This window comes from Hetaerina americana, unplaced genomic scaffold, assembly GCF_022747635.1.
Source record: "Hetaerina americana unplaced genomic scaffold, ioHetAmer1.1.p SCAF_12, whole genome shotgun sequence".
Taxonomy (NCBI): Eukaryota; Metazoa; Arthropoda; class Insecta; order Odonata; family Calopterygidae; genus Hetaerina; species Hetaerina americana.
The window spans coordinates 34,809,306-34,825,539 of NW_027286292.1; the positions used below are offsets into that span (position 1 = coordinate 34,809,306).

The window sequence follows — 16,234 nt, forward strand, 5'->3', positions numbered from 1 at the left end:
TCTTTACTCTTTCTACACTTGGACAAAAAATGAAGAAAAATGGTATTCGATAGTAATTCTCTTAGCTGGAGTGAAGTTGTTCAGGTTATCAAATTAAAATGCAAACGCCTCCACAGGTATTATATTTTGTTCTTGATAAGCATTATGATAATTCATTCTCAATCTGCCCACAGTTTTAAAATTTCTGTTTTAAAAAAGATGAAATTCAATGTGCCCCTTTTCTTTCTTCTTGAATGGGAAAATATTATCTTTACAATGGACACGAAAACGATGACCAAATTTTTGCGTTAATCACTATAAATACGACATATGTACACGACAGCTCTTCAAATAATGAGAACAGAATCTGAGTTATAAGGTGGAGTTTTAAGGGATAAGAAGTAAGGCAAGTCGTTTTCAGAAGAAAAGAGCTATGAGCTATTAACTCCACGTGATGTTTGAGAACGTTTTTCTTCCGAACATTTCTTCCGGAAATGTATGATTACATTTCCTGAATTCCTTTTCCTGAATTGACTTAATAAGAGTGGTTACCACACCTCCACTTACTCCACGACCTCTCAGATCAAGGTCAAGATACCCCGAGCCTATTTGAATGTTAGAAATTGATTGCTAACCCAATGAAATTCTCTTTTCTCCCCTATTAACGTCCCACTTGGATTTCATGTATTGTGAGAGCATCTCGTCTAGTAAGTGAAATAGTTTCCCACGATGCTGAATATATTTCTGTAAGGCTCTGATATTCTTCAACTTTTTCGAACCGCATCTTATTGGTTCTTTCTCGAAACGTACCTCCCGACGATTAGAAGTATTTTGCGGCATACAGTTGCATCAATATCTCGAATGTTGGTCATACGATTTACGGCAAATTTTACTTTTGAGCGGTAAACATTGAGGTCCCCTTTCCTCTCCACTGGTAATTTTTATTTTTGTGTTATATTTTATGCACGCCAAACTTGAGCGACAGAGTTTTCCTAATGCTTTCAGCCCCCTCAATAATTATTTACACCGGTAATATCTTTCTTTTGCAATACGTATATTTGCATCTTATTTTGCAATATGCTGAATATACACATATAAAATATAATATTTATTACACACAAACCAGTTGTCATATTATTTTGTAATATACTCAATTATAAGTAAGCAATAAGGTAATTTTTAAATATAATATTCCATTTATGTATATATCCATTCTAAATACAAAATATGCACATATTCTCTATTGATATCCATCGCAGCTCTTTATCCGACCTTATCCTGCTGCTGTTTTTCACAGTGAAATCTATAGTAAAGAGTCCGATTCACATCTGCACTTCAATTATGATTTAGTAGTTCTTTCGATAACCTCGTACTTTTGGGATAGTTGATATAATTAATTACGGAATAATTTACAATAGTACTTTACCGGATTGACATTTGTGATACGTCTGTGGGGAAGCTTGGGAAAGGTAAAATGGACGGAAAGGAAAACAAACGAAGACGTACAAAATTATGGTGGGGTTGGAGAAAGAATTGTTCAGAAAAATGCAAAGGAGACAGGAAAGACGGATGCAGAGCTTATTGGTCGGCGATAGGATACCGAAGTATTTGATAGAAGGAAGTACGCTAGGTAAGCGAAGAAAGGGTAGAAATAGGGTAGACATGTTGAGCGGAATGAAGGGAAGAAGGAAGCATGCGGAATTGAAAGGGGGATATTTGTAGTGCCAGATGTCAGATTCTATTTTTTTAGAAGACACAAGCAATATTGTTTTAGCGTTGTATCGTCTGTGTCCATTCAACTCCTAAATTAAACAGTGGCCTAACAAAGCGTAATAATAATAGTTATTAAGAGACTGGGCTGCTAACTATTAACTATGGAGCCAACAGATTTTGAGCAACCATTTCCGGAATGGCATAGTGGAACAAAGTTTTATAATTTACGAGGGCGGTCCATCAAATAACCTTCGTTTTCGTGTAGCGTGAGAATTAGTGGCGAGAGCCGAATGGTCCCTGTATTGACATACACAGTAGGTCAGTACGCCTCGAGCTGCAGTTGTTGTAAAGCCTATCGCTCTATCGCTTGCTTGCATAATCAAAATGAACAATATAATTGAAATTCCCGCCAAATGTGAGGTTCGTTCAGTGATAAGGTTTTTACTGATAAAAAACCTCAAAGCTGTTGAAATTCATCGGAAAATTTGCGCTCTGTACGGGCCAAATGTGGTGGGTGACAAGATTTGCGCGTCAGTACTGTCGTTCGTTTGATAGTGAAGTGTCCATGGTGATGGCAGAAGTGGCCGCCCGAATGTGGTGAACAATGAGTTTCACCTGAAAATTGACGTAAAGTTTTTGAAAACCGGTGTTTTACGATAGCTGAAATCTTGAGCAAGTTTTCCGCAGATTTCATGATTATGTAGCGTGAGAACTCGACTGACAAGTTGGGGTACTATATGTTTTTTGCTCCTCTCAACGAGGAACTACAAGATACCGTCATCGGTTGGTTGCGATCTTAAGCGGCGAATTTCATGCAGAAGGAATTTGAAATTTTTTTTAGAGATATGGCCAATGTTAAAAGCTGTTAGGCGAATATGAATAAAATGGTATAGATATGCAGTTTTGAGATGAATATAATACATTTTCTGTACCTATTCCAGGGCATTTTTGCTAGCATAACGGAGGTTACTTTCTGGACATCCTAATTAGAACACATTTTGTACACTACATTTTTGTGTTTATTTCCTACACGCATTCCCTATTCTTCACAGAGTGTACTGAAATAAACCAATTTTCGTGATGATGAAGCCTACCCGATGAAACGCGCGGTGTAATTTATAATACATAAATAAACGAACGGGAAAACGTGTTCTTAATTATAACTACAGGTTTTGACGTCCATTTTTTCAATCATTTACATGAGATTAGGATTCTATCATAAACTTTGTGCAAGAAATATTTTTGTCATTAGGTAAACTAAACCATATTAAGTTTCATAGAATCATATATGTATAGAATGTTATAGGTGAATACCAAAAGTTCGCTTCGAATTTGTATAGCTTCATCGAAAATTATATACCGTGGTGCATGTTACGCGATTTGTAAAATTTATTTCCATCGTTTGAATTATTCTGATTCTCAGTAAATCCATAAACATCTAGTACCAAGTACATTAGAAAGTAAATACTGGGTAGGGAATTACTACTTATCACTCATCGTTCATGTAAATTGGGGAGTACACCCAGCACTGATAGCTGTGGGATAATATATCTACAGCTAATGAACTATCGTAGGGATCGAGATGGTGCGGTGGCAAATGTATTGCCTCATCCCGAAGGCCACGGTTCCAATCCCGGGCCCTCAGAGTTGGCACGGCTTTTTTAGAGGTATCCCGATCCTAACTTGGGGTTCTATATGGGGTGCATTTCAAGTTGAGTACGCCGTCTAACGGATGGGACGTTATATTATTGATCCCTAGGCAACTGTTGTTTAGAGCTATGAGACTGGGGTACCTGTGTGTTCAACGTATTATTGGATAAAACAGTTGAAGAGGTATGGGAAAACTGGAAATAGGAACGAAAATTGGTGGGGAATTCATTATATCAGTCAGATTTACGGATGACCAAGTTTTGGTTTATCATTCAGTCAAGGGGTTACAAGCATTTCTGAACTCATTAGCATTGAATAACCTGTGCAATAAGCATGGGATGAGAATAAATGTAAAGAAAACAAAGGCTACGATGTTTTCGAGGAAGAGAAAGGCTCAGTTAAACGTTAAAATATGAGTGCAAAAACTTGAGCAGATGGAACATTTAACCTTTCTTGGAAGTGTTCTGGATCAAAACGGGCAACGTAATAGGGACATAAAAGGAAGAATTCCTTTAGGCAAAGAGGATTCCACAAGGGAATTTATGACAGGGAATTATGAGTAAGAGTTCTAAGAAAAGACTCGTTAAAACTTTGATATGGATCGTGGTTATGTACGTTTCGGAAAAATGATCATTGAAGCAGGATGATAGGCGTAGATTGGAGGCTTTTGAAATTGGATGTGGAGAAGGATAGAAAAGGTGAAGTGGACATAAAGGAGAACAGGGTGGTGTGGAAAAAAAACAGCATTAGGGTGGAGGAGAGGGGATAATTAGAAAAAACCCAAAGGAGCTGCCTCCTTTGGGTTTTGGGAATGTGGAGGCAGAAAATCCAAAGGAGGCTGGAAATGTGGAGCATTTGAATGGCAATGTAATGTTGAAGACTGTGATAGATGGGAGAATGTTAGGTGAGCGAGGAAGGGTCACAATTGGGATAGGAGTAATGGGCGGAATGTAGGAAGGAAGGATGTATGCGGAGTTGAAGGCCTTATTGTAGTTTTGGATGTTTTGTGGTGTTTTGCTAGAGGCAAGGGAATGTGGCGGTTGGTAGCTTGATAGTCTGTGTCCATTCTAAACCAACCTTAACCGGTAGATTGCCGAGAGTAACATTGGTTACATTTCCCCTCAGCTCACTTCATGGATGCCGTCCTTATGCCCCCCGCTACGTACCCTTGGGCCGGTAGTGGGTTTTCGTGTAAATAAATACGCACATTTGATGCATTTGCGAATTGCCAGTCCTGCATGGGTAGATGTCTTCTTAGTGCAGTAGTGGATTAATTACTAACAGTACGATAATAATCATAATGCGTACAGCAGATGTTACGTAAATGGCTAATAGTCGCCCCCTTTCAACTTTTCCTTTTGGTTGATCGCGGCTAGCCATTAATATCTGGAAGTAGTGGAGAATAAGTGAAATGGCTAGTGAACTAACCCCCTCTGCCACACGTCCTAACGACCGCTGGCGGATAGGTATAGGTGTACATGTAAATGCTGACACCAATATCTGAGCGACTACTTTAATAATTGGTCACGCTACCACCTTCTTCCACTACCTTATGTGGGTGGGTGCCCTTCACATTACCGCTAACAAATATTTGAACATTAGACATCACCACCTCACGCTCAACGATACGAAATATATTATCGTTGGCCGAAGCAAAAGGATTGAGATAGCCTTGCACTCCGAGTGAGATCTTATTGCGATTTTTCTTTTTGAATTCAAGTTGCTATTGGCTATAACCAATGCTCCACATTCAATTTACATATTTATGATCGGAAATCCCGGGCTATTTGAATGTTAGACATTGTATGATAAACAATAGCTCCCTTTCCTGAATGTCATATCCAGAGTGTGACTGCTTTCAGGATTTTGAAAGGAATAGTAAGGTATATATTTCTTTCGTGGGAGACAAATATACTCCTGGGGAGTAAGGGTGGCGTTTTGTACTTACTGGTTCAAAGGTGTGGCGGGTGTTTGGGCGACAGTCGTGGGCAATCATTGACGTCAGCGCAAACAAACCCCTCGCTTTCGTCTGCCCCGCCCCCGGACTATTCCACTTCACCTCGAACGAATTCGTGTCAAGGATCCCACACATTTTGAGGATGGTGTAGTCGTCAAAGCCGTCGCCGTACAGACCGAGCACGTCCCCTATGAACTTAGCGACATTTCGACGGTAGGCGATGTACGCCGGGGTGGACGCTCTCTCGTCCACGTGGCTCTGCAAGTCGTTCAAGGCGTCCCAGGAGCGGCTCGACGAGGAGCGTTTGACCAGGAGACAGCGGAGCGGTGTGATGAACGAATAAGCGGCCACCTGAGCCGAGAGCGGTGCATGTAGGAGGGAAGCAGGTTGAATTCGGCTCGCTGCTTTCTCGAGCAGGGAGCACTCCGAGGTGTGGTGGGGCGAGTCGCGGCATTGGGCCGAGCAGAGGGGCCAGCCGCAACCAGGGCAGGGACAAAACGGGGCTGCGGGATGGAGGGGCCGGTGGCAGCCGAGGCAGACGCAGCCGGAGGCGGCCTTAATAAAAGGGTGAATGAGTGAATTAATCATGGCTTTCATTCAAGTCAATTTACGGGAGAAATCGAAGGTTTTGAAATATTACCGTGGCTTATTTTAAACTAAAATTTAGTTTAAAACGTCCGGTGCTTCAGCAATATGCAGTAGTAGTTATTATATAGTAGCCACAGCACCAGTCCGATTCCCTTTCAGCAATCATTGAATAAGAAGCAAGGAGATAAATATTATTCAAACTTAGTCTAATTAGAGAGAGGTAAGGTTTAGGATCAGTTATTCATTATGTTCGACTTCCACCACATCGCGCCTGAAGCTACTCTATTTGAGGTAAGTTTTAATGGTAAAAGAAGAAAATGACATCATATATGGGGTTTATAGTCATGATATAAAAAAACGATAATTTGCTGAATGTATGATCAGTTTCACATTGCGATTGCACTTTAGCCATTAAGGATTGCAAACATAACAAAACAAGCAAATTGTGCTAATTCCTCGCCAAGTTCAAACAAGTTCTGCAGACATAGAAAATATAAAGAAACACGTGTTAGTAACTAAATATAATTTGATCTTCCTATGCCACAGAAAATTTTGGATCAAATTTGAACCGAAACTTAATTGCAATTAGTTCCCTTAGTATTGATAGATAAAGAACAATATCATTAAATTTCTATTCTACGGATCTTTTGATTCAGCTAAAAATTACATCTACTTAGAGGTTTCTAAATTAATGGTGCTTCCTTGATATTTTAATTCTTCAATGCTGTTAAAGGAGCACGAAAATGTGTACTTCTTCACATGGCTTGAACTAGTTTCCACTCCTGTTAAAATATTCTGGTCCCCATTGTCGTGTGATAACTGAAACATTTTTCTTGGTAAAAATTATATCGCTGGAATATAGACATAAATTTAAATTAGGTGAAGATATTTAAATCAATGGTGCGCTCTTTTCATGGCCATCACATTATAGATTAGTTTGCTTAAATTTATAGTACAGGTGTAGGAAACATATACATTTGCCCTACCATGAAAATGAGTCGTTAGAATGATACGCTCTTTAATTCGCACATACCTGGGTAAATCGTTCTGACCATTACCGAATGCGACCTGCACTTCCTCAAATCGCGGTGAACTAGGAAAAGTACCACGGGAATTTATAAAACTTTCCGCGGCAGTTATCCGAGAGTTCCAACCCGTACCTTAGGTCCCAGCACGAGGCACACCTCGCGGAGGATCAGCTCCCCGGCCTCAAGGTCTCTGGCGGCCACTAGGTGGCGACCGAGCCGCTCCGAATGGCTCATCACGTATGTCTGCTTGCACTCGCCCTTGTGCGTGGACCAGTGCAGCTTCTGATGGTCGCGGCTGCAGTAGAAGACGGACCTACATCCCGAGCAGCGTAGGGACGTGGGTCCGGAGCAAACGACGCAGCTCATGTCCTCCTATGGGGAGATTGCGAGGGTTCATTAGCACCAACACGAGGAGAGATCATTGGAGCACAGTCAGAGAGGGCAATCGAAAAAAACGAGTTACTTTTCGAATTGAAGTGGAACGAAACTAGGAGTTCCGTACTTATTTTCGCACGAGTTCTAAATGAACTACTCTCGGAGAATTCTGTTTCGAACGGGGTGGAGACGCAACACGCAACTGGAATGAAAGGAAACCTTCGAAACCCCTTTACATTTAGGGTATGTATTGGTCTCAGGGGAATGGTGGCGGTTGAAAAGAGCCAATATTTTCCACCCAATATGAGGTGTCAAGAGCTGGTTGAGTTGGGTAATCACTCTTCAATTTGATCATATATGTGCCTCCATAAATGAAATATAAATAATTTGCAAAGATTGCCTTGGTTCGTGTTCACAACTTTATTATTAATCTGATTTTAATAAACCTGGTTTTAAATAAAGTATAATGTTATGATTTATACTACTGAATTCTCAGGGAAGATCCCATATCCTTATTAAAAATATCATAACTTAGTCAAATTGAATGAAAGAGCATTATAGCAAAGTGAATATATCCGTCCAGTGCGACACTATTCACCATTCCACTTGTGGTGCGCTACTAAATCGCTTGAAGGAAAATCCAGTGTTCCTGCCTGTTATGAACTTTATTTAATTTTCAAAAGTATTTAGTTTCGTCACAGATCGGACGTCTAGTTTTGCCCTAGTGAATTACCTCGTCCTTGGTTTTGCTTCGTCCTTAACTTTCGTTCCATGGGTTTCGTTGCATCTATTATTTATTGTTCCTTCATTTCGCTCCGCTTTAACGAGACTATTTAAATTTTACTATTATGACTTTCGTTTCATTTGGACTATCCCTTCCTGGGCACAGGATCACAGACCGAACGATTTGCCCTGAGAATACTGATGAAGGGGCTGGTAACTAATTTTGCCTCACGTCGGCATGGTTTTCTTGCCAGATTTGTGTAAATTTCAATGTTAAGGGGTATTTAATTTTCTTAACGACGAATTAGAATAGAGTGAAATCAAAGTGGAAAGGGTGACTGCCTTAAGAGTTCTGGGTGATATCTTAGGAAAAATTTATCAAAGCAGCCCAAGCGTTGCAATAATCCGGTGGCTATAATTTTTAGGTAAACCGAATGTTCACAGAAGGAAAGGAGCCGAATCCACACCTTTCCTGAATGTGTGGATATCACACACCTTGAGACTTCAATTCAGAGTCAATAGTATAGAAAAATAATATCTTCAAAAACAATTGTCTAATTGATTTTTGTGATAACAATGGTGTTTAAATTCTAGCATGCGTCCGCTGGAAGACACTGAAAGTAGAGGTGAATTGAAGAGAAATAAGCGATTGAGCCATTGGATAGTTTGATGATCTAGTAAATTGGTGAAGGGATCGCAATGCCCGCTTAAGATTAAGGTATCTCTCCACAATAACAAATGCTAGTGAGACCTTTAGCAGTCACTTGACGATAATTCATAATTTTTATATCATTGAAAACAAAAAATTACTATTTTTACAAGGATAAAGATAAAAAGTTGTTGGTTTCGACAATCTGGATCACTTTTAAATTTTCCCCTGCACGATTTTAATATCATATTCACGCCAAACCGGAACGCAACAGGCAGTAATGGGAGTGGCAGTGTTTGAGGAGTAGGAAGTGGGATTTGGGAAGAGGAGAAAGAAGAGAGTAGAGGAAGAAATGGTGCAATCTGAAGGAATTCCATCATTGGCACGTTGGTTAACGGAATGAAGGGGAGGGGTTATATCCTGTGACACTTGGTACGTGCTTCCTTTCCTTTCCTCTCCAGGTCGCGAACAAAAGTATTTACTCCAAATTTTGTCTCTACCCACCTAATTACTTCTCTTTATAAATTCTACTCCCAGTCACTCAATAAACTAACTTTTAAGCTTTATTGATTATGTGACAATGAAAAATTGAGTTAAACTCAATGAAGAAGAAAGTGTTGAAATTCTTGACGGTTTTTATTAAATATCAGTGTTAAAAGCAACAAACTTTTAATCTCATTATTATGAACGTTTCAATAAAACAGCTATCGCCAGCTAGCAACAATGAGGTCATATGATTACACCCACAAAAATATATATTGTCAATATTAACATCATACATGTATTATTTCGGGATTCTAACCAGCTTTAAATTATATAGTTCATGTGCAAAATTTCACTTCCTCATTGTAAAGTTATCTTAAATCTAAGCGCTGAAAGAGGACCCACTACAATGCATTCGTGATTACTCGCATGCGGAAGGTTGATGGCGATGAACAGAAATAGCTTTTTGATTTTACCTTGATGCAACTTCTGATGGTCCTTTTGAAATTCTAGTATTCATTGCCCTTTCGTGATTTTAATATGAATATATTCAACTATATTATGCTATGCTATGGCAGACAAGTATCTCCAAGATATGGCGAGAAAACACTAGAAAAACGTGTCCCTTTATCACAACAAATAGCAGTTTTAACCGAAGAAGAATTTATTTGCCTGGTTTATTCGGTTTTGCAAATATTTACCTTTTAATTACTTTAAAAATACTCCGCGTTAATTTCCAATCGAAAGTTTTTGCATCATTAGTTGTAAATATCGTTCATGGCGTCGTTTTAGTGTTAGTGGTTAATTCCCAATTTCCTTTGTATACTGAATTCAAATTAGTTTGAAAAGAAATTTTTAAAAGTCTTATTTATCTACTGTACACTTGATAATTCTCCCAAAATAAGTTGAGGGGCAAAAATCATGGGTCCTGGAAGAATAACAACACTTTTCAATGAATAAACGAGTTATGATAAAAAGTTTTTCTCAACCTTTAGTAATCTAATGAAGAAATTAAGATTGCGACTTTGGTGAGATCGCTATCCCACATCGGTACACTCAGGTTCTGATCCGAAAAAGTAAGTAAAGAACTCACTTATTCTCACATGCTTACACTGATTAATATGCGCTCAGAATTGTCCCGTAAAATATCAATAGTAATTGAATTTTTCAGGAAAAATATGTTTTTTTAAATATAAGAAATTTTACGATGCCTTAGCTTTTTTAAAACTTAAATAATCGTCATAGAATTTAAAGAAATACTACTGCTAATTCAATGATTTTTGCTGAACAGGATTCCCTCTGCTCCGAGCCAGCATGAATATGATCGATGAGATTTTAAAATTTAAGTCGATAGGAAAATGTTGATAATGAAATACACTTAAAGTTGACAAGATGATTTTAGCAAAATATAAAGGGCTCGTCATAGGACGTGCAGCAGCAGAGGGATATTTAGGAAGTTCTTTAGAGTGACAGACAGTTGCTTACTTGTTAGAGTAGTTTCTGAACACATTCGTAAGTGTACAATACATTCGTAGAAGAGCTCCTTCTCTATGTTACACAATACAATGTTTGTCATAATATTGCGACCCTTTTTATCTTGGTTGACCAACCGGGAGAGAATTTCTCGCGGAATACCTGGCTTAGTCCCAACCACGTATCAATTTCAAAACGAAAATGTATGGGCATAGGAGATGTCCCTTAACCTTTGTCTTCCTCGTACGCAAACAAAAGGAGATGGTAACCGAAAATAGTCTCCCAATGGATACGCTGCCTGACAGTAATATATGCGCATCCGAACTCTTTGTGGGCTGGCGTACAAAGAGGGTGTGATGCAAGCAATACTCCGAGAAGGATTCTATCAGGAAGGCTGAGGAAAGAAAAATTCATTAAACCTAAGGCTAAGGATCAAACGGGATAAAAACCAGAATTAAATTAATAACTTATATACCTTATCCTTCTTTCTGTCTTTATAAGAGAAAATTTTATTGATTTATAATTAATTAATTAATAATTTATGGCAATATGTCATCAGCTGGTTTCATGCTCAAAGTAGGATTGAATAAATGATACGTTCAAGATTTTACTTGGGCTCATATCATTAACAACGCATCGTTATAAAATGTAATAAATATTTTAGAGAGTAAAATGATATTCTTCCATAATGGTGATATTTTACACGTTTCGAGCTAATCGCACAAATTATTCCTGTGTGATTAAATATTTAATCGACATGACCGTTTGAGTGCAAACAGAGTGCTGGCTGTATAATGATACTAGAAAATCATATCATTTTCTGTGGGTTCTACTAACTTTTGCATGCTAGCTGTACATTTACTCTCAAATTTTGACTCCAATTAAACGATCAAGAAAGTTGAAACAGCATTTTGCGAATAACCCCTATTTGTAGCACTGTTATTGTTTTTTTATCATACAGGCATGGTGATATTTATTCAACTCCTATGCTATGAGAATCTGATAAGAAAAAGGAAGGAAGTAAACTTAAAATGAACGTACCCACGGTCCTTTTCCAATAATAATAAAGTATAAATTCAATTACCTGGCATTCTGGGTATATTGCTGGTGGGTTAATTCTATTTGCGACGAATGATTATGATACATTAAGATTCAGCTCAAATTATGATTTGCTGAAGTGATAATTCCTCCCTTCAAATCATTAATTGGTAAATCAGATTGAACCAAGCGGCATTTCTTAATTAAAGCACGCTGAAATTAAGGTTTACTAAGAGCTAGACTCTTCCCCCTTGCGTATTATTGAGGTTATGGCAGAAGCCCTCAAATTTAAGGGAGACAGGCTTCTCAAAGGAACTGTGCCAATCTCCCGCCAACTCACGTTAGGGTTTTCCCAAAAATTAATTGTAATGTAAATAGGCATGGACGGCAGAAAGGGAATCTGAAAGGTACGTCAAAAGGGTGAATGGAAATAGAATTTAATTAGCTAATGAAGATACAGCCATTTAGTAGCCTCAGTCTAGTGCGAACTATTTGAACCAATAGTCCTCTTAATAGCTCTTAAGTATTATTTGAATTCATTTCCAGCTTACTATATAAGTAAATATATTACGAATATTACTAAAATAAATTGATTCGCCATTATAAAACATGCTCATTTTCCCGATCCATCTGAATAACGACCGCTTTGGCAAATTTACATGACCATCTTCATATTGGTTATCGTGAGGCAGTCAACTAGGATTGTCTGGTTAAGCTCCAATGAAGTTTAAACCACAGATTAGGACAATCTGTGGTTTAAACTTCATTGGAGCTTAACCTTGAAACCAGAGGTAGCGTCGAGGTTTAGTAAATTTGTGCCACTTTTACGCCCTAGCATAGCTTCGGTCATTTACTCACGACCGTCTATCACGCAGCCACTGGAAGAAATCCAGCTAATTTATCCCTCCTTACAAAACGTTACTTTTAAATTTTCATAAGGCACATATTCATTTACATGCTTTACGTCCGCTATGTGAAACCAGCTTCATAATTTATGTTAGAAGGAAAAGACAATCACTTGGCAATGTTCATGTTTTTACAAAGTTATTTGAGACCTTTGAAAGACTGCCAGGTCTGCGAAACCTTTTCAAGAGTATGCGGAGCTTAAGGCTCACCTGCGGACAGAGAAATTTAACGGATTCTTTATACTCAGTATTTAGGACACGTTAAAAACTTAAATGCTAACTGATACCAAAGTTCATATACGTCCCATCCGTAGCCTTGAAAGCCCTCTTCAATGAACACACGAGGAGAGATCGGGATGCAACTAAAGAGATCTTCCTTTGTCACGATTCATGTGCCCTCGAGGTGGAAAGTCAGTAATCTAGTTGCCGCCACATCAAACCGATTCCGCACAACGGGATCCAAATTATCACTCAAAATAATTGATTTGATTGAATCGATCCAAATTATATATGTATATGTGCCTCAGAGGATTGGTTCACGTACAATGGCCAATCGACGAGTCAACTTACGAGCATAAAGGGATGGAGAATGTAATCGCATTCTGAAACTTGGAAAAACGAATATAAAAAAATGGAGGAGCTATATAATTACAAGTCGAGGAGATTGACATCAGAGTTTGTTTACTTTGACGATGACAGGCGGAAAATTTGATATAAAATAATTCAAGGAACAGAAAATGTGCGAAGAGAAACTTCGGGGTCAGTTGTGTGCTACTCTTAGGGAACGACGCCGTGGGTTTTTACGCCCACGCAGTCCCATCCGTAGTCTTGGAATACCTCTTCATAGAACGCACGTGGAGGGATCCGGGCACAACTGGAGAAATCTTCCCTTGTCATGATTCACGCGCAGACCATCGAGGCGGAAAGTCAGTAATCTAGCGGCCACCACATCAAACCGATTCCGCAGAACGAGCTTAAATTATCCACTCAAACTAATTGATTTGATTGAGGCGATTCAAATTAGACCTATATATATATATATAGATACGATATATAAACCTCAGCGGATTTGGTCGCGTACAATGACCAATCGATGAATCGCCTTGCGAATGTAAAGGTATAGAGAACGTGATAACATTAAACTACAATCGCAAATGGAGGGCATGCGTTGTGACTGTGCATGGGTCGCTTAAAAATATAATAATGAACTTAAATTTTTGTTGAATTGGTTGGGGTAAAACTCATAACTCAAGAGATCCCTATAGAGCGTTTTCAATTCATATGATGACGTGGGAAGGAGGGGTTTATTATTTCTCTCTCCGTTTTTCCTTTGATTTCACGGGTAACTCTGGAGCCCGGAAAATCACAAAGCCTGGGAAGGGGATGAAACTGGAATTCGAATCCGTATTTGATAAAATTTCTACGGATCGATGCTTTAAACATAACTGTTGACCTGATTAGTCACGAAGGTAATTCTCCCTGCACCTCGCATAAGATGAGATATTTCTTGGACACCTGTCATCAAGAGCAGGGCCAAATATTCACCGGGACTGTTTCCGTTCTTCTTTACGTTCCGAATCCTTAAAGAGTTATAAACACTCATTGCCATTTTAAAGCTGAAATTATCTCAGAATTTGTTTGACACCCTAGTTCAACAGTCTCCGACGGTGCCTATTGTGGTTATCCACACCGATGTTTCGTATTTGTGATTGCCCATACAAACGGAAACCAATCGACACTTCCACTTTGCCTTGTACGTGATCGAAGCTGTATATAACCTGAGTTATAATGTACCCAGAGACTCGCTATATTCTATTTCTGCATTCCTAGCTCCCCGAGATGTGAGCAAATGATCCATCCCTTTAAGGAGTAAACCGAACATCACTCAATTTTTCACATGTGTTTCCGTATGCACATATGTGATACACAACCGTCGAGTACCGTCGAAAATATAACCACTCGACCGGACGGTGGATGAAGCACATATGTGATACACAACCACGACGGAGTTAATGAGAAAAAAACACACCTCCAATTGTTCCTCGTGTGGGGTCGTCCCGCGGGGAGACGGACTCTTTCTCCCCCACCCCCCTGGAGGCGCGCCTACCTGAGATTCCGGGTTCCTCAAGGGTGGAGAAGACTGTCGGCTCAGTGCCGCGGCGCCCTTCGGAGGGACTGCTGGCGGAGGCACGGCAGGAAAACCTGTGGCGGTCCGGTGTTCTCGCGGGAGATTAGGCAAAGCGAATGGAAGGGGCACATCTTGGCGAGGGCATATGAATAAGAATAGTCGGTGTTTGACGACGTGGTCCACGGGGGAAGGGAGAGGTGGGGGGGGTGAGGGGGATAAAGGGATAGGCATGGGAGAAAGAATGGGGAGCCCTGGTGGGCGGGGCTGGAATGGGATGGGGGTTTGAGGTGGATTGGGTGGGAGAGGACTGGACGGAAAGGGGGGAGGGGTTTAAAGTGGGGAGGGGAGATTTTGAGGGGGAGACTATTTAGTGTGCCTGAATGAATGGATGAATGATTTGCCATCGAAGACGAAGCGTAAAGGTTTGAAAGCGTGAAGGAGATGAATAATGCAATGGCCTCTCGCGCTGAGGGCCCACGTTCAAATCATAAAGGCAGTAGGTATGCGTTCTTCGATACTCGGACGCCAACTCCATAGCCGCGAGGGAGATTCTCCCTGTACCTCACGTGAGATAAGATATGGATGTTTGGGCACCTGTCATTAAGAGCAGGGCTAAGTATTCACTGGGATTATTACCATTCCCTTTTCTGTACCGAATCCCTGAAGAGATATTATCGCTCATCGCCCTTTAATAGTTAAAATTATACCAGCATTGGTTTGACACCTTCGTTATGCACTTCCCGGCGGTGCGTATGGTGGTTGTCCACACCGATGGTTCGGATTTGAGATATTACATGCAAACGGGAAGCAATGGGCACTTCCATTTTGCCTTGTACGTGATCGAAGCTGTATATAGCCTGAGTAATAATGTACCCAGAGACTCTCTATATTCTATTTCTGCATTCCTAGCTCCCCGAGATGTGAGCAAACGATCCATCCCTTTAAGGAGCAAACCGATGATCACTCCTTTTTTAAAGGTACCCTACCGTTCAAGTTGGATTTAGTTTGGGATGGACACAGACTCACGAACGCTAGACTTCCAAACTTCATCTAATAAGACAAAACCAAACACTTTACACTACATTCGTAAATTCCGCGTAATATCCACCTGCCTTTATTCCGTCCAACAATTTTATTCCTTTCTTCCCCCTTCCCTTTCCTACTTAACGTTCTTCCATCAATCACAACATTCAAAATTCCACCATCAATCGAAATGCTGCATGTAAAATTTTTATACCTCTTTTAAAACTCTCGTAACATCCCTCTCTCCCTTTCTAACATGCCTAGCACTTCACTTGCCTCCCTTCCCTTATATTTTACTATTTCCATTTTTCTCCAAACTCCTATATCAAGTAATATTCGATCATCTTATTTTACAGAAATCTGTGCATATTTTCTAAAAATCCTTAATCAATATTCATGTCATCAACGCTGTCACTCTTGTAAAATCTTCTTTATCTAACGTAATTATTCTTCTAGTGCTCCCAAAATTGTAACACTGTCACCATCTAAGCCCAAAACACTTCTATCATAGACACACTAACG

At 39.7% G+C, this 16,234-nt stretch overlaps 1 protein-coding gene across 1 annotated transcript in view; it reads right to left on the reverse strand.

Moving 5' to 3' along the window:
• LOC139685779 (SET domain-containing protein SmydA-8-like) overlaps positions 1-14,771 on the reverse strand; it is a 42,077-nt gene extending 27,306 nt beyond the window's left edge. Inside the window, exons 1-3 of the mRNA XM_071582892.1 lie at positions 14,669-14,771; positions 7,048-7,287; positions 5,291-5,854 (exon numbers count right to left, since the gene is read on the reverse strand). Of these exons, the coding sequence (XP_071438993.1) occupies positions 5,291-5,854; positions 7,048-7,281 (798 nt within the window). The 5' untranslated portion in view covers positions 7,282-7,287; positions 14,669-14,771. The remainder of the gene's footprint in view (positions 1-5,290; positions 5,855-7,047; positions 7,288-14,668) is intronic.
• Between the last annotated feature and the right edge of the window lie 1,463 nt (positions 14,772-16,234).